General features: G+C 55.2%; 1 protein-coding gene across 1 annotated transcript; it reads right to left on the bottom strand.

Moving 5' to 3' along the window:
• Positions 1–1,788: 1,788 nt before the first annotated feature.
• IL2RB (interleukin 2 receptor subunit beta) lies at positions 1,789–21,635 on the bottom strand. The gene is made up of 10 exons (XM_081060287.1): positions 21,512–21,635; positions 15,926–16,046; positions 15,368–15,482; positions 14,467–14,545; positions 11,673–11,778; positions 10,039–10,187; positions 8,721–8,886; positions 8,047–8,164; positions 6,599–6,683; positions 1,789–3,679 (listed from the first exon to the last, which is right to left on the bottom strand). The coding sequence occupies exons 2-10, from the start codon at positions 16,011–16,013 to the stop codon at positions 2,924–2,926; spliced, it is 1,662 nt and encodes a 553-aa protein (XP_080916413.1). The 5' UTR covers positions 16,014–16,046; positions 21,512–21,635; the 3' UTR covers positions 1,789–2,923.
• Between the last annotated feature and the right edge of the window lie 28 nt (positions 21,636–21,663).

Genomic DNA, 21,663 nt, shown 5'->3' with positions numbered 1-21,663 from the left:
ACCTCTGCCAGCTGCTCTCTCCTTGCTCTGTCTCCCAGGGCATATATTCTAATCCACTCTGACCCATCAGTCCATCGCCACCTGGTGTAAGGTGGCCCCTTACTCCACTCACCACCAGCTCAGGTCTCTCATCAGACATGGTGGGGACAGCTGGATTCCCTGGGAGTGCCTGCTCATAGGCCCCCCTCAGCTTTCCAGCCTTTATCATCTCCCCCTGTTTTTCCTGCCGAGAAAATCTGAGGTTCTGTTGTGAAAGGAACCTGAGGGATTATCTGGTCACGATATCACCAAATGCCAGCAATGATCAATTGGGATCTGACGACAGAATCTGATGCTGCACCCAAGCTCCAGAGGAAGGAGGGCTATGATCAATTAGCAATGTCTGCCATGCCTGGGTGCAATCAATTAGCAATGACTGCCATGAATGCAGTTTTGTGAATGCCAGATATTGCCATTCACGAGCTGGTTCAACTTTTCAGAGTCAAGGGCACTGGAAACATTTTTTTTAAATAAAATTTTAATGTATATAAAAATCAAGTGCCATATTTTCCCCTGAGCCATGTCAGATAATGCCCAGACATAGGATAAATCTGACTCCTGTCGGTGAAACAGATATTCCCCTTACAATCCTTTCGCTCTTCCTCAAGGAGGAAGTCTCCGTTTGGTCCCTACACTTGCTAATCTCCCCTCTAAATTAAGAGACAAAGCAGATTTCCAGCAGGCAATGAACTGAAACATTTCTTTGTATTGTATTTACTTTTTATAGTTACTTTTTATTTATAGTGAATATCAGTCTTTCCATGTACAGAAGCAACATAAAGATTTTTCTTTAAATTAAAGTTTTTGAACAAAAAAGGGATGACTTAAAGAAAAATATTAAGTACACAAAAACAAAGATGATGCATACGAATCATTTATGTATCTATGACACAAATGGCGAGGGCTTGAGTAATGCAAACGTTTCCAAGAACTCTGCAAAGTGGAATTCACTTGCAGAGAGGTTGCCTAGTTTACCCCACGACACACAGCAAAGGTCTGGGGTCTAAGGCTCAGGCCACGACTGACGAGACTTGCAGCCAGAACAGAGGTCATGCATGGCAGGACGTGGAAAGTGAGACCTCCGGGTAAGTAAGCTGTTCCGTGGTTAGTATCCAAGACTCAGGCCACCTCAGTAAAAGGGAGTGTATTTTGGACATAAGCGAAACAGGAATCCTGAGTGAACAGCCAGTAGCCCCCTCGGCACCAGCAATCTCTGCATCTGGAGCAGGGGCTCAAACCCTCTCGACCTTCCCCCCCCCCCCCATCTCCCCTTGAGCCTCCTGGGGGGGGGGCCTCCCTCGCCTGAGACAAATCTGATTGGTCAGCTCAGGCCCAGCTTCCCTGATTGGACAGAGCTTCTGGTCAGCCTGTGGGTGGGCTTGTGTCAAGTGCCCAATCAGCTGAGAGCAGGGCCTATAAATTCAGGGACTGCACACTTCTGGCTCAGTTAGTTGTAAAGAGTGAGGTCAGTTCCTTTTTAAGACTCCTAGTTAGGGAGCTGACTTGTGGCCGACATCACAGGTGTGATCAGTGCTAGGGATAGAGGGAAAAGAAGTGGAGGGGTGCTGGGGATCGCCGAGCAGGGGTGGGAGAGGGAGGACTGCCATGTGAGGGGATGAGTCTCTTGCATGAGCCCCTGTGCTGTAACCTAGTGGGCGTGAGGCTTGACCTCAGAAGGGTCAAGGAGTCCAGGGTGCTCCTGTCAGGTGCATGGCGCCCCCTGCGAGAAAGAAGCTGGGCACAAGGAGCCCAGGCAAGGTGGTGCCAGATAGTTTATTAATCATCCAGGGAAACATGATGCCAAGTACTCTTTGTCAAAGTGCAGTGAGCTGCCCTTCTGGAGGAGGTGTGCCAGCCCCTGGGCCATGGAAGAGACCCCTGCAGGGGAGGGTAGAGTAGAAGGAGCCCAGGAGTGGGGTCCCTGCGACAGCATTAGGACCTGCCACCAGCAGGGTTTCTTTCCATCGGCATGCCTTATGACAGTGAAGCCGTGTGGAAGGATCCACTTTCCTGGGTGTCCATACCTGGACCACAGCACTCAAGATGTGGTGACCAAGCATTCAGAGGTCGTGAGAGATGCCAAGGGGTAGTGACAGGACCCCTCTGTCCAGCTGCCCTGTGACCCTGAGAGCGCATCCCTCCAGCACTGAATCTCAAGGCCTGGGCGCATTAAGGAAAGCAGTGTTCCCTCCAGGGGAAGCTGAACTGACCGAAGGTTAAGGGGAATTTATCACCTAGATGAGAAAGGAGAGGGCACCGCAGGCATAGAGAATGGCATGTGCAAAGGTATGGGAGCAGGAGGGGGCTCCAGGGGGCTCAGGAGGACTTTGGATAGGGTTCCAGAAGGGAATGACCCAGCGTGATGCTAGACGGTGAGGGCCAGGCCAAGAAGGGGGGTGAGGGCAGTGGAGAGTCACGGCAGGGTTTTAAACAAGGGCAGCATAACTGAGTTTTGGAACTAGCACTCTGGCTGCGCTGTGGAAGGGGGGGGGTCAGAGGGGGTGATACTGGGCAGGACACCCAGTGAGGAGGCTGGGGTGCAGATCCCTGGAGAACCTCGGGAACTCTCCCTGGGGAGCAGCTGCAGGCTGGAGAGGAGACATGTTTCAGAGGCAAAACCCAGGGGACCCCATGATTGATGGAGGGAGTCAAAGTGCCCCCGCCTGCAGTTTCTAACTTGGGCAGTAGGACCAGGGAGCAGCGATGGAGGTTTGGAAGTGAACTGCCAAGGGTGCAGGGCCAGGGGGGGGCCATCTGGTGGAGATATCCACGGGGCAGCTGAACACCAAGTGTCGCAGCTGTGGACAAGCGTTGAGGACAGAATCCTCAAGTGGGCCTGGAGCAACAGTGGATAGTCACCTGCCTCCCAGCCCTGGCCGTCTGTCTACACAGAGTGAGCTGGGTCCTGATCCTGGAGCTCTTGGAGGGACAAGTAGGCATCAGTGTTCAGGGTCAGGCAAGAGGTGGGGGCCCTGACCTGGCCTTGCCCAGGAGGGCGGGCCCAGGGGAAGCTGGCCCCCTCCCTAGGGCCAGGGGCAGGGACCTCCTCTCTTGCTTCTCCTAGTGCATTCTCCACGGGTGACTGGAAATCCACCAGGTCAGGGGCTCCCGGAGTGGAAGGCCCCAGGAGCTGGGAGGCCCAGTCTCTGGGGACTCCCTCCTGCAGGGAGGGGGCCAGCCTTTCTTCACTGGCCCCAGTGCCTCCCAGGGCAGTGTTTGGGGGGCTTGGGCCAATGAGGAGACTGGGGGAGAAGAGCAACAGGTCTTCCCCAGGGGGGAAGGTGCAGTAGGCATGCTCCTCTCCTGACGGAGGCGGCAGGGGTGGGAGGAGAGACCCCTCGGGTGCCCCAGGCCCACCCTCCTCAGGCTCCTCAGCGCAGGGTTCATAGGTGAAGTACACCTGGCAGGATTCGATCTCCAGAGCATCCGGGAGGTGGAAGAAGAAGTAGCCTTGGTTGGTGAAGCAGCTGGTCAGCGAGTGGCCGCTCGTCTCAAGGGAGAGTGAGGGCTCCTTGTCCTGCTGCAGCAGAAGCAGCTGCATGGCCTTGGTGTCCCTGTCCAGCACCTCCAGCGGGGAGATCTCAGGTGCAGGGCCGCTGGGGCTGAAGGAGGATGAGGGGAAGGGCGAGGACAGCCACTTCTGCCAGGAGACAGACCAGCGGAGGGTGAGGCGGACACCTCCTCCAGATTCTCAGCAACAACTCCTAACTCCTCCTCTTCCCTCGGCAATCCATCAGGACTGCCCCCCTGACTGTTCCCCACACTCACCCCCCATGTGCCCCCTGGCTTGGGGAAACCTCTGGGTCAGCCCCAGGAGGCGCAGGGGCTCTTCCTGGCTCAGCGCAGGCGCTCAGGCAATGCGTTGACTCCATGAGTGACAGCGTACTGAGAACCTGCTACAAGCCTGACACTGTTCTAGGTACCGGGGACACAGCAAGGGTAGAATGTCCGTGTCTGGTGGGGACGGGTGAGACTGTGTCCCCAACCATCCAATGCCAAAGCAGAAAGGGCGTGAGAGCACATCTTGTTCACTTGACAGATGCCCAGAGAGGGTGTGCCCTGGCCCTAATCACACAGCCAGCTGGTGGCAGAGCTGGGACTCAGCCTTCCCACTCACACTGCCATGGAGACATCTCTGGTGGGGAGCTAATGTGCCCCCAGTTGGCCTCTCCCTCCCAGGGCCCTGCGGCCCCCCACCTCCCACACCCTCCCTCCACAGAGAGAGGGAAGCGCCCATCAGAGCACTTCTCCGTTGCTCCAGAGTCCGGAGAGCCCTGGCCAGGAGTGAGCCTGGGTTCCAGCCCTGGCTCTCACTAGCTGTGTGACCCTGGGCAGGTCCCTGCACCTCTCTGAGCCTCAGTTCCACAGCAGTTAGCTGCCTCTTCCCTGCTTCCTCACTGTAGGCCGCCAGGGAACTGCCAAGTGAGAACATGAAAGTGGAAACAGCTGACCGAGGGTACAGTGCAGATTACCCAGCAAAGGTGTGGGGGGCGGTAGATCCCTGAGGTGGGTGCATTTGAGAACCCCAACAGCTCTCTGTCCTGGGAGCCTTCAGCAGCTGAACTGTGGTCCCCAGAGTTTAGGGACCAGGCCTGATGGGGTCCCCTCTGTACTCCTGTGCCCAGCACAGGGCCAAGGAGCCAATCAATCTATTTCAAATGAATTAATGGACCAGCAGAGAAACATCCTGGTCTCCCTCCCCAGAAGGAGTTCTCGGGGCTGAGCTAGCTGTTATACACACACACAGACACGAGTGCACACACCCCCATGTATACACACGCACACGCACGCACCACTCAGCAGAAATCTACCCCCTGTCCCCAAACTAGGAGTTTGTGTTACAGGAGGAAAAGGCTGAGAGAGAGAGAGAGAGAGAGAGAGAGAGAGACTAGGGCAAACTGAGGGGTGAGGAAGGGTAGCCGGCTAGGAGAGAGGGGAAGAGCACAGGCCGGTGGGGTGCGGCCCAGACACTAGAAGAAGCAGTGGAGGGCAGGGCCAGGCAGTGGCCTGGAGCCTTCGGCCTCACACCTCAGGGGTATGTGTGCTCATCATTTCCTAGGCCCCCATCCATGATGCCCTGAAGAGGGGGTGTGGAGGCACAAAGGGAAACGTCCTCCTTTCATGCACATTCACACTTTCGCACTCACTCCCAGGTCCCATGGACAGGGCGGTGGGCCCTGTAGCCTTGCAGCCGGGGTCCTGGGGTAGAGAGAGAGAGAAGCAGGGCTCCCACACAGATGCAGAGGGTGGGGGATCCCTCTTGGCTCGTCCCAAGCCCCAGCCACATGTTCTGACCCCAGGGCCTCTTCCACACCTGAGCCTGGCGCAGGCATCTAGACCTGAGGATGACCTCCTGGGAAGACGGTTTGCAGCTGTCTAGGAAACATCCTACTTCTGCCCCCAAATGTCCTAGGCCCATAAAAACAGAAAGACTTAAAGCTGGAAGAAGACTGAGAATACCTCTCGTCCAGCCTCCAACCAGTTCCAATGTAGGAATCCCTTCAGCTACGTTTCTGACACATAACCAGCCAAGGGTTGCTTAGATACCTGTTGATGGGGAACTCACTACCTTTAGGGCTGAAGGAGGAATTTTAAGGAGCTACATGTCCCTGCGTCGAGAATACTGTAGATAAGATATCCCCAGTCTTTGGAAGTTTTCCAAAGAATTCCAGAAGGAGCCTTGACCAGTCCTGACAGAGAACCCCAAAGCCAGCTCATGACAGCTCTGGTCAAGCATGGTTTGCCAGCCCCTCAGCACTCCTCCTCACCTCCCTCCACCCCCAAATCTAGGGAGCCTAGGGCAGGCGAGGGGCCGAGGGGGCGGTAGGGGGGTAAAAGCAGCCCACCACATCCCCTTTCCCCCTTGAAACTTCCTTCCTGAAGTGGGTGTGGGCTGGGGGAGGGGAGACAACTGAACTTACAATGACGTTCAGGGTGCTACTAACGTGTGTGCCCGCACTTTTAAAATGAATCTGTGTTTTGTGGCTAGAAGTGACTAGAGGACTTGTTAGCATCTGTGATCAGTTCTGGAACCTGCCCAGAGATTCTTTACAGAGGCAGAGGGAGCACTACCCCACAGAGAAAGTCTGCGCTCTGTGGGAAGGGTCATGCTCCTGGCAAGATGTGCTCCGTCGACAGGCTGGTGACCGTAATTCTAGCGAGGGCTCCTTGCGCACTGACTATGTGTGCGGCAACATTCTAGGGGCCATACACATAGTAATATTGTGTTCCGCCTCAGGTTACAGGTGAGGAAACTGAGGCACAGAGAGGCTCTGCAACTTGCCCCAGCTCACACCGCCAGGAAGTGGTGGAGCTGGGATTTCAACCCAGGCAGTCTGGCTCACACAGGAGGTGCCATTTAGCCTGAGAACGCTGGTGCCAGAGCGGGGGCAAGGGGCCCATACCCACCCCAGAGGCTGCTCCTTTCAGCATTTGTCTGCTCTCTCACACTGCAAAACCCACTCTTCCTGCACCACCTCCCCGCCCACTGACACCACTGCCACGCTCTGGCTGGCCCACGTCAGCTTCTCACTTCCACTCTCCATTTCCAGACTCCTACCTGGAAATCTCCTCCATGCTCTGAACTCAGCTTGGAAAAGAACTCTGAGGGGTCTGGGATGTGACACTTCAGAATCTTCTTCAACCTTAATAGGGGAGAGGGAAGGAGGGTGAGAAGGGAAAGGGGCCACAGTGTCCTGCCATCAGCTCACAGCTCCGAGGACAGGGCACGGAGCCACTCCACAATCGTTCATGTATTCAGTCAATACTGATTGAATATCCAGTAAGGGAGGGTACTGTGCTGGGTGCTGGGGACACAAGAATGGCGGACAGAGAAGGCCCCTGCTCTCAAGGAACTGATATTCTAGTAGGGAGACAGAACCAAGTGTGCAACATTACCATTCATTCTGCAAAGAGCAGAATGTTATGGAAGAGAAGAAGGTGGGGGTGGGCGACTGCATGAATCAGATCGGTCAGGTCAGGTATGACTGGAGCAGAGTGAACCAGGAGGAAGGAGGTTAAGAGAGAGGCCAGATTATGTGCCTTCCAGGCAGGGCTGTCATGGACGGTGGTTCAGGTTGTGCACTGCCCAAGAGCACCTGATTTGGGAGCTGATGATTGGGAGCTGAATTTCAACCCATGTTCTGCTTGTCAAGCTAAGTGCTCCAGCCTCTAGGCCCCAGAAAGCCTGGCTGCTGCCCCCATGACCTGCCCAGACTCAGGTCAGCCCTCAACCCACCCCCACCCCCACCTATGTTCTCTGACCACACCCTTCTCCCCGCACTCTCAGTTTCTGGAAGGAAGGCTTGTCCTTCCTTCCCACCCAGGGCCTTTGCACATGCTGTTTCCTCTGCCTGTGATGCACTCCCCACCCCCATCTTGCCTGATTAGCTCCTCCTTCCAATTTCAAGAGAATCATCACTTCCTCAGGGAAGTTTTCCCCGGCCACCCCTCAGCCAAGGTCCCTCTCCCTATAGTCTATTTCCGATACATGCAGTGTTTTCCTTCACCATCCTAATCATGGTGTGTCATTATATGTGTATGACTAGTGAGCATCTGCCTTTCTCCATGGGAATGTGAGCTCCAGGAAGACGGGACCATGTGCATGTGGCTAGCCTTTGCATTCCCAGCCCTCAGCACTGTACCTGGCACTGAGTGGGGCTCAGTAAATAAAAGAATAAACGAATGATTGCCCAGACCCAGATAGACCCACGAGAACCCCCCACACACAGACAGCTAGTGTGCACACACACTCAACTCCTGAAAGTAATGCTCTGGGCAGGGCCCCCTGGGGCTCTCCCTCCCCTGCTCCCCTTGGGCTGCTTCCATGGGGTTCTATCTTTGGGGATGGGTCATAGGGAAAGGCTAGATGTTAGGCAGGGAAGACTCCTGGGAGGGCAGAGGAAGCACTGATGTGTCTGAGCAGGGGGTTCAGCCCAGAACCTTACTGGCAAGGAGTGTGTGTCAGAGAGAGACGGGAGCGTGCAGGACAGATGGGAGTGCTCTTACCATGGCCCGAGGTACCGGCAGTTGACCAGCAGGTAGACTAAGAAGATGAAGCCAAAGGCACCACCGAGACCCACCATGACATGATCCAACAAAGGGTAGGCCAGGTTCTTCCCCCAGGCTGCCCACGATGGGAAGAGAAGCAGGGGTTACAGAAGTACCCCAACTCACCCAGATCACTCCAGCATCCCTCTATCCCCGCCCTGGTGCTGAGGGCTAGGCTGACCTCTGACCCAAGACATTACAGCGTCCCAGTTGGTCCAGCAAACCTGCTGTGTGCCAGGCTGACATGAGCCATCACATGCTTTCATCACAGCAGCCCTGCCTCAGTAACATGGTACCCACTTTACAGATGAGGAAACTGAGACTGAGAGGTGAAAGTCTACCCCGGACCCTGGCAGAAACCAGGAATTTTTGAGGTTTCGGGATGGAGAAAGAGCCTATCTGGCCTCCCCACTAACTCACAAGGCCGTGGGCAAGTCCCATCCCCTCACTGAGTCCCTGTTCCTGTGGGTGTAATTATGCTCATCCTGCAGGGTAACATCAAGTGAGCTGATGACAACAGAGGAGCACTGTAGCCCGAGCCCCAAGCCTCCCCCACCAGCTGCCCCCAGAGCCACAGCCCGGCCACAGCCTCCTGTCCAAGCTCTAGCCCCACCGCTGCTGCCCACCAGTACCTGCAGGCCTCGTCTTGAAGGCCAGGGCCTGGCTCCAGGGGCTCCAAGTCGCGGGGTTGTCTTGCTGAGGCCTGACCCGCACTTGAAGCTCATACGGGGTGTTTGGATGGAGGTTCTCCAGGCAGATCCATTGCTGGTTCTGCTTGAGGATCAGCAGAGGGGCCTCCTGGGACAGAGACAGGGCTGTCAGAGCAGAAGGGCCCCTACCACCCACCTCACCTCCCATGGCAGGGCTGGCTGGAAGGCTGGCAAAGCAGCACCTTCCTTTCTCCCCTCCAGTCACTTCCCTTTCCTTGTCCACACCTATCCTCTCCTCCCAAAAGGCTCCCTGACTCCCCAGTTGCTGGGACCCAAACCCCAGGGTCATCCTAAACCCCTCCCTCTCACTCATCCTCTCCATCCAAAACCATCTGCCAATCAGCTGTTTCCACCTCCAGAGCCTATTCTAGACCCTTCCTTCTCTCCTCTCCTCCCTGCTCCAGGTCTGAGCTCCCACCTCCTCTCAGGCAGGCTGGTCTCCCTGCTTCCACCACATTCTCTACCGTCTGATCTCCACACAACCAGAAAGAGAGACGTTTTTACACAGCCCACTCCCACCTCTGCACCCCTCTTTTTGCCTTTTTCTGGTTCCCCACACATGCAGACAGTGTCTTGCTTTTGCAGTGGCTGCTTCCTCTGTTTGAAAAACCCGCCCCAGATCTTTGCAGGGTCAGCTCCTCCTTGACCCTCAGATCTGGGAGCAGCCTTCCCTGGTCACCTGAGTCTGAAGGAGCCTGTCTCAGTCCCTCTCAAATGCGTTATCCCGTTTCGTTTTCTTGGTTGTATTTATCAATATGCCACAGTCTCCTGCTTCTGTGCTTGCCAACCATCTGGCCCCGCACCCCAGGTGAGTGTCCTGAGAGCAGAAAGCCTACCCGTCTTGCCCTCCACTCTCTCCCTAGTGTCCAGCACATAGTAGGCATTCAGTAAATGTTTGATGAATGACTGAGTGAGTGAATAAAGGCATGAGTAAATGAAGAAGGACAGACCCCTGTGTACCTGGACCACCCTGGATCTGAAGAGTGGAGAGATGGCATCCTAGGGCCTCTGAAATCTCACAGACAAGTCAGTCACCTGCCTCTTGCCTATGTACCTCTACCCCTGGACCCCCTGGGTTATCCAAGGGCATGTGAAGGGAGGGAGCGGCGGGAGCAGGCAGTACAGAGGAGCAGCAGAGGCTGCCTGGGGGCGGCTGTGGCTTTGCGGAGATGAAAGATGGACACGGTGACCAGGACAGGAAGGAGGAATCAGGGCAGGTCAGACTGGGCCATGTACTCACCTCCCAGGTACGGCCTGAAGACCTGGTCCGGGCCTCAAACTCCAGGGATCTTTCAATGTAGTGGGAGGACTGAGAGACGTTCCAGGTGATGTTGCATCTGTCGGTCCCTATGTGGGCGACTTGGAGGGAGTCAGGGGCCATCAGGCGAACTGGAGGCCGGAGAGAAGAAGGGAGAGCAAGCTTTGGGGACGCTGGCTCATGATGCTGACGTGATCAAGCGGAGACATGCTCCGGCCTCCACCTTTGCACCTGCTGTTCCTCCCTCCTGGTGTGTCCTTCCCCCAGAGATCCGCACATCACTGCTCTAATATCATCGATTGGGAGAAGCCTTTCCCAGCCCCCTCCACTCTCCATCTGCCTCACCTGATTGATTTTCCTTCCTAGCGCTTCTTACTACCTGACATATTAAATACCCACTCTTGGTTCTTTATTCAGTATTTCCCCCACCAGACTGTGAGCTCGCTGAGGGCAGGGACTTTTTGTTCTCTCTTGAGGAGGTATTTAATATGTTAGGGAGTGATAAGCGCGTTGGTGCCTGGAACATTGCCTGCCATGTACTAAACGCTTAATTAAATATCTGCGGAATGAATGAATCAGGGCAGCCTTTCTCTGCATTCAGAAATGATCTAAGAGTTTGACATGGATCATCTCTTTCATTTAATTTAATCTCATTAATCTTATATATAAGATTTTATGATATTGAAGTTAAGTCATCTAAGTTTTCATAATTCTGAGACTCTGTAGAACTCCATGAATAACAATAAGTGAGTGTTTACTGAGCATGTGATAAGCAGTTTCTGAGTCTTGGCTCATAGACTCCTTGCAGCAACCATGTACAGCAGGTAACTGATTATCCCCCATTTTACAGATGGGGGAAACCGAGGCTGACATGTTAAATGATCTGCCAGTCAGATCATACCTGGTTAAGGCAAGACTGCATTTAGCACCCTACCTGGATCTCACCCTCTGTTGCACCTCTTTCCTAGAGATGGACCTCAAGTTCTGGAGGAGGTAGGAAGGGCTGAAGGTTGGGCCAGGCACTCAGTCATACAACAAACCTTCCCAGAGCACCACCCAGATCAGACCTGGTACTGAGTACTCAGAATGGAGACATAGGGATAGCAGAAACTCTGCTCTCAGGGAGCTCACAGCTCAGTGAGGGAGACACACCTATAATCAGGCAGTGATGACCTAGGTCATAAACACCCTTAAAGAGGAGGTACAAAGGGCTGGGAGAATCTAGGAAAGCCTCCTGGAGGAGGTGATTTCACTGACACTTGAAGGGTGAATGGGAATTTTCCATGTAAAAAGAGCCTTCCAGGCAGTGTGACTAGCACGTTGCAAGGACTCAGGGCCATGGATGGGCAAGTTGAGTTTGGAGAACTGGCCTTTGGTGTGGCAGAAATATAGGCCACAAGAGGAGGATGCTGGAGAGGAAAGCCAGGTGGGATCCCGAGCAGCCTTGAATGCCAGGGTAAGGAGCAAGGACTACACCCTGAGTGCAGCGGGCAGTGAACTGGTCAGATGTGGGTGTGGAAGCTAATGGAGAGAGACTAGAACAGTGCGATCCCAGAAAAAAGATAGGGAAGGAGGTGCCTCCCCCCACGCCAGCCCCACCAGGGTTCCTCACTCACGGTTATTAAAGGGATTGAAGTCCTGGGTCATTACCATCTTCCACTTCTTCCCTTCGAGGCATGTCACACTTATTTTGACGATGTCCACTGAGGTCAGTTTCTGAGACTGCAAGTGAAGGGGGTAGCGATGTTGCCAGCAGCAGCTGGCAGGGGAAAGCCATCGAGATGAGGACAGGGGAAGGACAGGAAGAAGACCCAGACGGCAACACAGGAGGGGCCCCCCCACACACCCACATTGTCTAAGGTAGGGGCTGCAAACTTATTCTGTAAAGGGTCAAGCAGTAAATCTCTTCGGCTTCACAGGTCATATGATCTCTGTTACAACTGCTCAACTCGGCAGTAGACGACATGGAAGAGAATGAGAGTGGCTACGTGCCAATAAAACTTTATTGACAAAAACAGACAACTGGTTGCATTTGGCCTGTGGGCCACAGGTTGTCAACCCCTTATCTAAAGTGAAGTGAGCTGTCTTGGGAGGAAGGGAGTTCCCTTTTATGAGAGGTATGCAAATGGGATGAGCCCCCAAAAAGGTGCAGGGCTAGAACTGTACCTGTGTAATAGCTTTGATGTGAAAGCCTCCCCTATCTCATTTCTCCCCACACCCTGACTTTTCTGGAAGGCAGTGTCCGGATATTGAGCATCTGGGCAGGCACTGCTCCGCAGCGTTAACCATTCTCAGGCTGATTCTCACAGCAGTTCACCCCCACATTGCACGTAAGAAACCTGAGGTTCAGGTTGGTTAAGGGACTTGCCCAAGGTCACTCATCTGGTCTTCAGGGGAACTCAGATTCAAACCCATGCTCTGCGCCCACAACCCCACAGAGACTGCAGCCCTGGCCCATCACACCTGACCGAGGGCTGCCGAGTGAGCGACTGATGGCGGCCTCCTCCCTGTGCAGAGGGCAGCCCTGCAGGCCTGCAGGAGGAAGGTCTAGTGCAGGCCTGGTGAGGATCTGAGCTCGAACCTAGGGTGCTTTCAGGTGTTTTCAGGGCCGGCATCCAGGGCGCAGCCCTTCTGACCTGCCGCAGGGCCCACTACGAGCAAGCCTTGAACCGGGTTATCACCGTGTTTCCCCGAAAAGAAGACCTAACTGGAAAATAAGCCCTAGCATGATTTTTCAGGATGACATCCCCTGAACATAAGCCCTAATGCATCTTTTCGAGCAAAACTTAACATAAGACCCAGTCTTATGTTGGGGGAAACACAGCAGTTCCCAGAGCTGGAAACAATCCCTCCCTCTGTACCCCAAGGACCCTGCCCCAGCTTTATTCCAGCTTCTATGGGGGCCAGATTTTCCTAGATAATAACAGTATTAGCATTGTTACTGTTATTGTTGTTGTAAAGATGCCAATAGTACATTCTGTTGAGCACTTAGTCTGGCAGGCACTCTTCTAAGCACTTTACATATATTATCTCATTTAATTCTCTCAGCACCCTATGAAACAGGCGCTGTTACTATTCTCATCCTGCTGCAGCACAGAGAGGCTTAGGGACTTGCCTAAGGTCACACAGTTAGGAAAGTCACACAGCTAGGTGGGACCAGGATCTGAAGCGAGACCGCCTGCAGAGCTCACAGAGAAAGGCATGCAGTCTGTGCCTTTGAAAGCTGCACTGAGCCTATCTTTACTCCCTCCTGCCCCCTGAGAATGCAGATGACCTGATGATGGATGGAAAATGTGGTCTGGGCATCCCTGGTGCCCACCGCAGCCAAGGAGGTTTGATGGACAGTCATCTGAGGCACTGCCACAGGGACGCGGCCACATGCCCTTTGAGAGGCAGCCTGGGGCCAAGGTGAAAGGGCCGGGCTGGGGGTTTCTCAGACCTGGGTTCACTCCCAGCTCGGCCACTCCCTGGCTGTGTGAGCTTGGGCAGGGACCACGCCTCTCTGAGCCTCAGTTTCCTCATCAGTTAAGGAGACAATGCTGGTGACCACCCAGAGTCACCCCTGTGACCATCCACTGACCGTCATGTCAGGTACGTGCTCTATTCTGGGTGGCGTTCCAAGTGCTTTCACGCTTAAATCCACCCAACGGGGAGGCTCCATTTTCATTCCCACTTTAATGGAGGGGAGATTGAGACACAGAAGCCATCTATCGTCACCCACTGGTGTACAGCGAAGCCAGGGCTAGAACCCAGACTCGGGTTTCCGGGCGGGAATTCCCGCCCATTCTCAGGAATTTCTTCGCTTACCTGTTCCCGAATCCCGAGATATAAACCGTTTTCTGTACTCCACGATGACTCGTTTCCACAAAGTGACGCCCGATACTACCAATTACCTGGGTTCAAGGAGCCAATTTTCCCGATTTCCCAACCAACTTTTCTCGGGATTTGGGAATGGAAAAGTGAAAAAAACTTCCCGAGAATGGGCGGGAATCCTGCCCGGAAACCCTAACCCAGACTGTGAAGCTCTGGAATCCACACTCCTGACCCCCCACCACCCTGCACTTGCTAAGACCTCGGGAAGAGTCGGACTCGTGGTAATAATTATCAGTGGGGAGCTCTCCCCGCGTGACGAGGAGTGCAGTAGTGTCACAGGACCCCCAGCATGGGGTGGGGGACGGAGGGAGCAGGGGCAGAAGGTGGGCCTCACGCCCCATGGATCTGTTGCCCCCGGGTCAGGTCTGATTCCTGGCCTTTGGACGCTGCGCTCCTTCCTTCCGCCTCCCAGCCCCTGGCAGCCCACGCGACCACAGCTTGCTGGCCATTGGGCTTGCGGGGCCCCAGCTCCTCTCCTGGGAGGATACCCCTTGACACCCACCCGCCCCCTGGGCCTCCTCGGCTACAGATACTCACATTTGGGGGTCCAAACAGCAGGTTGCAGGCCCAGGATGCCGGCCCCACTGAGCTCAGCTCACAGGATACATTCTTGGAACTTTCAAGGCAAAATAACCTCCTTAGAAGAAAAGGAGGGACTCCAGAGTTGGCCCTTGGGATGGTCCGCCATGCAGTGAGGCCAGTCTGCACAGGTCGACCATGCCAACCTCACAGGGGTGCCAATTCCCCCACCTGCCCCACCTGCCCTCCCAAGCATCTTTTTCTCTCCCCACCCAAGCCTGGCCCACAGCAGCCAGAGTGATCTTTTAGAAACAAACCAGTTCAGGACACCCAGCTCCCACACCTAAAGCCCCGCAGTCTTCCCATGAGGCCTTGGGAGCCCCTATGGAATCACCACCCACAGGAGTCAGGGCCAAACCCAAAGTTACCTTTGCTGCCACCTTCCAGGATGTTTGTATCACAGTGATCCCTTCATCAACTCCCACCTACCACCCCCAAGCTCACCAACCACGCCCCAGCCCCGTTCCCACCGCTGCCCTAGGGGTCTCTCAAAATCCCAAGTTACTCACAAAGCTTGGGGAGGCCCCTTTCTTCCCCTCCCCTCTTGCCGCTAAAGTCACGTCCAGCCTCAGCACAACAGGCTTGAAGCCCTATGTCCCCAGTCTGTTTTGTCCAGCTCATCCGTAGCCTAGACCCCCACGCCCCACTGCCACCCAGGTTCCAAGGGCCTAAATAGCTGACTCCCAAATTTTCCAGACTTCTGTGATACCAAGAGTGTGCGCATCCTATTAATCCAAGATTCTCGAAGCACAGACGTCTTGGAGTCTGAGAGTTCGGATTTCAAGAATCTAAATGTCAGTGATTGTAAGATGCCACCGTCCTGAGACTGGGCAGTTTTGCCGGTCAACCCCACACTCACCGTATATACGACTGGGCACAGATCTGGCAGGGTGTGTTCTGCAGGCCCCCATCCCGGCTCCACACACAGGAGATGTTGGCTTTCGAGTCGTAAAAGCATGTGAGCTTGGAAGTCTCTGCTGGCAAGACGAGGCATAAGTGGCTGCAGGGTACCGAGGGGCTTGCCCACCATCCCTGCTCCAAGTACCCTGCGCCTACCAGATGAGGAGGTAGGCAATGCTGGTGGTCAGCGAAGGGGTTAGTGGGCCCATTTCAAAGAACAAAACTGAGCCCCATAGCCTGCAAGTTCCCCACAGGCAGGCTGAAGCAGGGTAGTAATGAGAAGCCACATCGTCCCGTGGCTTGGGGAGGCATGTGGATACAGCGGAGGCAGGATGGAGGGCGAAGTGGGGAGCTGGATACCTGATCTCCAGTCCCATTGCCCCTGCCTTCCTCCTTCCTGCCTCTTGCCCCAGATGCTGTACCTCCTGCCAAGAAGCAGGGGTCCCAGGAGGGCTGTAGAAAGGCCTTGGCCTCCTGCCGGAGGGAAAGCACATTGTGCAGATGCCAGGGTCCTCACCATTCGCTGCTGCGGACACCTGAGGGATGTCCAGGGACAGGAGGAAGATGAGGAGGGACAGACACCAGGGCAGAGCGGGAGCTGCCATCACATCCACAGGTAGGGGCCGGGGAAAGGAGCCCTGGAGGGAGGAAGAGGGGGAGAGGGCACAGATGAACACCCATCCATGTCCCTCCCCACCCCAGTGGCAGGCTGGCCCTGCTCCCCGCAGGTGCGCAGGTCCGCGCTCCACCACGCAACATAGTCCAGCTTCAGGGCCTTTGCACCTGCTGGTCCCACTGCCCCACACATGCTCACTCCCTTCCTTCAGAGACCCACATGTGGTGGTTGCTGAAAGGGCTCTCTGAGTGAGCCACCCCTTGTTCAAAATGGGAAAAACAGGCTCAGGAAAGGGAAAGATGTACTTACATCCACCTAAGGGGGCCAGCACAGAGCTGGGCTTAGAGCCTAATCCCAGCCTCCTCTCTACCCTGCTGCCCCCTTAACCACAACAAAAGCACATGTCCTGTATGTCAGGCTCTGTTTTAAACTCGTTCAATGCAGAAATAAGAGCATGTATTAGAGATGCTCTTATTATCCCCATTTTCAGATGAGGAAACTGAGGCACAGAGAGGTGAAGCAAGTTACCCAAGGCCACACAGCTGGTAAGAGGCAGATGTGGGTATCAGCCAGGGCGGCCTGCCTGGAGCCCAGGCAGCGCTCCCTCCTGTAACTTCTCTGGCTGCGTCTTCCCACGCACTGAGAGAGTTTACACGATCAGAAAACACATAGTGATTACCTCAGAACAATACTCGTGCTGTATGCTGAGCCCTCACTCTTGCCAAGCGCTTTGCGTACCCTGGGGGTATGCAAAAGTAAAGGCTACAAGTACAAGTACTTGTACGCAAAAGGCTACAAGTCATAACTTGCCCAAGATCACATGCGCAGAAGCAGCATAGCCGGGATCTATTGCCCAGGCTCCATTCCAAGGCCCATTCTCTCATGCCAATCCACCTTGCCCAGCCCAGCCCAGGCGCTGGTGCCAGAGGGAAAGCCAACAACTTCCTTGTCCTGGGAAGTCGGAGCCCACATGGGCACAGGCCAACTGGCGGCGTCTGGCCTGGGTGTGGGAAGGAGCCCAGAGAGGTACCCGTGGGCTCCTCCTTGACGGCCCACCAGCCCCACAGGAGGGTGAGCTCCCCAGGATGGAGCTGGTTGCCTCTTTCTTGGACCCCCCAAATAACACAGGGTTGGGACCCCAAAGCGTGCAGAGTCCAGCAAAAAGGCTCCCAGCAAACACCCCTATTCCCCTTAGTCACTCCATCACAAACCTGGGGCATAGGCACTGTCCATCCTCTGGATGGTGTCACCCACGGCCAGGCCCCAGTCAACAGGCAACCCCATGCCCAGGACAGGACCTGGTACAAAATCCCAGGGTGAGAGGAGGGGGTGGCAAACGCATGCAAGATTGCAGGAAGGTCAGAGACAAAGCACAGTCCCAGCAGCGGGCAGCCTGGTGGGAGAAAAAGTGCAGCAACGTACACCAAGGGACCAAAGGACGCAGGAGAGAATGAGGACGGACAGACAGCAGGACAGAGCAGGAGAGTATGGCGTGTGCCAGAAGGGTGCAGGCTGAGGGGGTCCTGGCAGTCTCTGAGGCTGCACCCTCATGGACAGGAGGAAACTGAGTCTCAGGGAGTGTACGAAACCTGCCCAAGGTCACAGAGCCAGGAAGAACCCCAGCTTCGGGGAGGGCAAGCCAGACCTCTGAGTCCCAAGCACTTCCGTCCTGGGTTCTCACACACATTCACGCGTGAACGTGCCCTTCATGACTGCAGAGCTGTTCTCACTGACCGACTTGTTAGGTCCCCACCACAGCGCTGGGAAGTGGGTGTCATTGTCCTCTTTTGGATAGATAGACACGCGTAGCCACGCAAGGGGCTGGACTAAAACCAGGTCATCTGATTTCAAGTTAGAAGATGGTGACAATAATGACGATATTGATGATGACGATGATGATGATGGTGGGGGTGGTGGTGGTGACTAATGCTCAGCTTCTACTCTGTGCCTGGTACTGTTAGGACTCAGCAACCCTCTGAGCAGGTCCCGTTATGACTCCTTTTCTCAGATGAGGAGACCGCGCCACACATCACGTAGGCTCTTGCCCAGGCTAGAGGCGGGTGGAGCTGGGGTTTGAACCCAGTCAGATGCAGTCTGAGGCCCCATGGGGCGGCTGCTGTGCACTGTGGGCCTTTGTGGGGGCTGCAGGAGGATCTGAAGCAAGAGTTTAGGAGCCAGAAATGTGTCCCACCTGCCCTCTGAACTTGACGGACCCCATCTCCCCTCGTCCTCCAACCCTCCACACACCCCCACACACCCCAGCACGCACACACACACACACACACACGAGCACAAATGCACACAGGTCTCCCTCTTGCTGTTTCACTGTGGGGGCATCTTCCCAGCAGGTGTGGGGTCCTAGATGTGTGGGAAGGGAGGGGACCCCCAGCAGCCCCACTCCCACGGTGCTCTAAACACAGTTAAGGATGGGAGGACTTGGCCCCCGGGAGAGGAGAGAGGGGTGTCCACCAGGCAGCCCCAGAGAGGGAGTCCCATCCCTGCCCCCCCCCCGTCACACAGCCAAGTAAGGGGCACAACTGGACTTGAACCCCGAGACCTCCCAGCCTCCACCCCCACTTCGCATCCAGGTTTCTTCTCTCGCCACACACGCCTTCTGTGGGGCACTTTACCAGGGGAGCCTCCCCAGTGGCCCCATGCCACAGCCATCGGGAGGTGGCTCGCATCTCTCGCACCGCATTCAGTGCCATCTCTGAGCACCCAGCCCACTTGAGACTCAGGTGGCCTTCCTCTCCCAGTCCTCCTACCCCCTTCTCCACCCCTCTGGGTTGGGGGGCCAGCACAGGACCCAGGGAGGCCCCTCATCCCACAGCAGCCCCCAGCCTCTCCCCCTCTCGCCGGGTGGGCTGGGAAGAAGAAGTAGACTTAGACTGGGGACCCGCTTTTTCTCAAGCCAAGACTCACAAGAGCAGGGCCTGCCCGATTCTTGGGGGAGTCTAAGATCAGGCTGGAGGGGAGGGCTGGGAGATGAAAGTTTAAGTAGAAACTGCTGGGGGGTTCTCAGTCAGAGCTGAAAGTCATCCCCGTGACCTTTACTACCAACCCACCCTCCCCTAGGGGCTGGTGGCAGGGACCATGAGGGAGCTACTGGTACCCAGGAACTCAGCAGGGGCAGGGTGAGGGCAAGGCTGGTATCACCTGGCTGGGACATAGGGCTGCGGCAGGTTCTCTCCAGTTCTCTCCGCTGCTGGGACCACAGCCATCTCCCCAGGGCCCTGCTCCTGCTCTGGTGGCCCAGCTAGCAGACTTATGGGGACAGCAAAGAGTAAACCCCAGGGCCAGCCCACTTCCTGCAGAGGCTGGAGGGGGCAAGGCCTGGGTTGGGGGACGGGAAAGATCTGCCTTGCTGAGAAACTCTGAAACTCCTGAAGCATCTCAGGGCCAGATAAAGATCTCCTTCCTCCTCTGGGGGCGGGTGGGGGGTGGGCAGCGTGGGCGCACACGCGCTCACACAGTCACACACACACACACAAATAGACTCCTTGCTGAACGCAGGAGCCCAAGGGGGTGAAGCCCCTTCTTTTCCCTCCTACACCACCCCCACCCCATCTCACACAGGCCACCTCAAGACTTGTCACCTTCATCTGGTCACACACACACCCACTAACACCCAAGCCTCACACAAACATGTCCTTTTAGGTGTCCCCCAGCTCTTTTCACTCTCACTGCACTCATCTTTCTGAGATCTCCCTTTTCACCCCAGCCTTCCAGGAAGCCCCTTACTCAGTTTAGCATTCAAAGGAAATTATTTCTTGGGGCTTTGCAAACAATTTGATGGTCACTTAGTGAACATTCTAGAACCTCCCTGTTCCTCTCAAGTCATAGTTCCTAATCCTCTCACCCCTCTTTCTTTGGTCGGTGGGGAGAAGGTGAGCTCAGGGTTTTTTTAGTGATGAAAAGTTATGGACCCCTCTTTAGAAAAGTGCATATCTATTTATGTGCAGGGTCACAGGCCCAGGGGCCCTGTTAAGTTCCACCCAGTCTCTCTCTGTTTCCCCTGATTTAATGGCCCTGCTTGGGGGCGAGGGGGAGGTCTTGGAAGCTGCCATTCTTTTCAAAAATGGGAATAAGGACAAGCAGGAGGGGAAGTGGGAAGGGCAGGTTTGCAGAACCTCCATCTGCATAGAAGTGAGAAAGCAAGACCCTGAAAAGAGACCTCCCTCTGCTTCAATGTCCACACCTGCGGGGGAGGGGGTGTGAACAACCAGGAGCAGTTTCCGCCTGGTGTGTCCAGAGGACTGAGCAATGGCCCGACCACAGAGAGCAGGCTGCACTGAAGGCCAGTCTCCCCACCCACCTGACCTCCCCTCCCCCCTCAAGCAAGATTTTCTGGCTGCAGGAAAGGATACTAAGGCAACCACCACAAAGATGAGAATACTAGCCAATATGTATTAAGCCTGGAATATTTCTGGAAGCTTCTCAAGCAACCAGGAACACTGGTTCTCCCAGGAAAGAAAGCCAGGCAAGGAAGGGGGCTAGGAAGGACTTTTTTCACTGTAGACCCTTTTGTACCACATGAATATATTTCCTGCCCCAACATACATGAATTTAGTTAAAACTTAAAAACACAAGTAAAGACAAAAAATACATCCTCAGGCAAAGCCAGAAATCACAAACCCAGCTTGTAATAAGCAGCCTCTCCCAAGAGTATTGCCCTCGCATGGCGTTGGCCTGCCCTGCGTGTACTGCTGGGGCACTCCCTCCTCCATCCCTCTTTCCTTCTTTCATTCATTCAACACACATTTGCTGAGCACCCAAGATGTCCCAGCAGCCAGGCCAGGTGCAGAGAAGCCTGAGGTGGCTGGCACGGGCCCTGCCTTGATTAGTGACACAAGCCACGTGTAGGACCAGGGGAAGGAGAAGAGGCAGTTCTAACCAGCCAGATGTCCTGGGAGAGGGGGTACAAGTGTAGCCTGCACCCGCTGAGGCTTCTTGAACAAGGAAAGGAAAGCGGGGAAGGAGAAAGTTCCCACACTCAGCATTCCCCACCCCAGGCCAGGTGGGTCTTGCTTTTGCCAAGGGACCCAAGCCAGGACACCTCAGGTGGAAAAGCAGAGGGCGGGCTATGCCGGGCCAGGAGAACCTCAGCACTGCACAATCTTCACGTCATCCACCTAAACCTCAGCTGTGGGGGCACATGGGGGCATGCATCATGGTGCAGAGAGAAGATGCCCCCCCTCACTGGGCATCTGCCAGACTCCACATCCCAGCCTCCCTTGCAGTTAGATGGGGCCATGAACTGAGTCTGGCCAGTGGGATGTAGGTGGAAATGATCGAGTCTACGTCCAGGCTTGAAAACCCTTTGATCCTCCTCTGTGTCTCTCTGTCCTCCTCTCCCTTCTTCTCTCTCTCCTCCACCACCTTCCTTTCCTCTGCCTCCTCTCCCCACTCCAACAAGAATCCACTGGAGCAATAATGGGAAGGCTGGACAATCCACACTGGACTGACACGATCAAGAAATATACTTACATGGTGCTGAGCCTCTGAGACTTGGAGGGTCTTGCTTCAGCAGTTAGTGGGCACTACCCTGATTAATATAGAAGGTGCCCCAGGGAAGGGGGTTGAGAAGGGCATGCCAGGCTCAGGCCCCGAGGCTGGGGTGGTGAACAGGTGCACACTGC

This window comes from Rhinolophus hipposideros (assembly GCF_964194185.1).
Source record: "Rhinolophus hipposideros genome assembly, chromosome: 9".
NCBI lineage: Eukaryota > Metazoa > Chordata > Mammalia > Chiroptera > Rhinolophidae > Rhinolophus > Rhinolophus hipposideros.
The sequence above is the reverse complement of the archived record's forward strand: the minus strand, read 5'-3'. Positions and strand labels throughout refer to the sequence as shown.

What these genes read in the sequence shown, in the direction of transcription:
- IL2RB (XM_081060287.1), bottom strand. Translation starts at nt 16,013, where the DNA reads ATGGCAGCTCCCGCTCTGCCCTGGTGTCTGTCCCTCCTCATCTTCCTC. An exon ending in TGTGCCCAGTCGTATATACG is followed by an intron (nt 14,546 to 15,367) that starts GTGAGTGTGGGG and finishes TTGCCTTGAAAG; the next exon opens with TTCCAAGAATGTATCCTGTG. An exon ending in CTTCAAGACGAGGCCTGCAG is followed by an intron (nt 8,165 to 8,720) that starts GTACTGGTGGGC and finishes CATCGTGGGCAG; the next exon opens with CCTGGGGGAAGAACCTGGCC.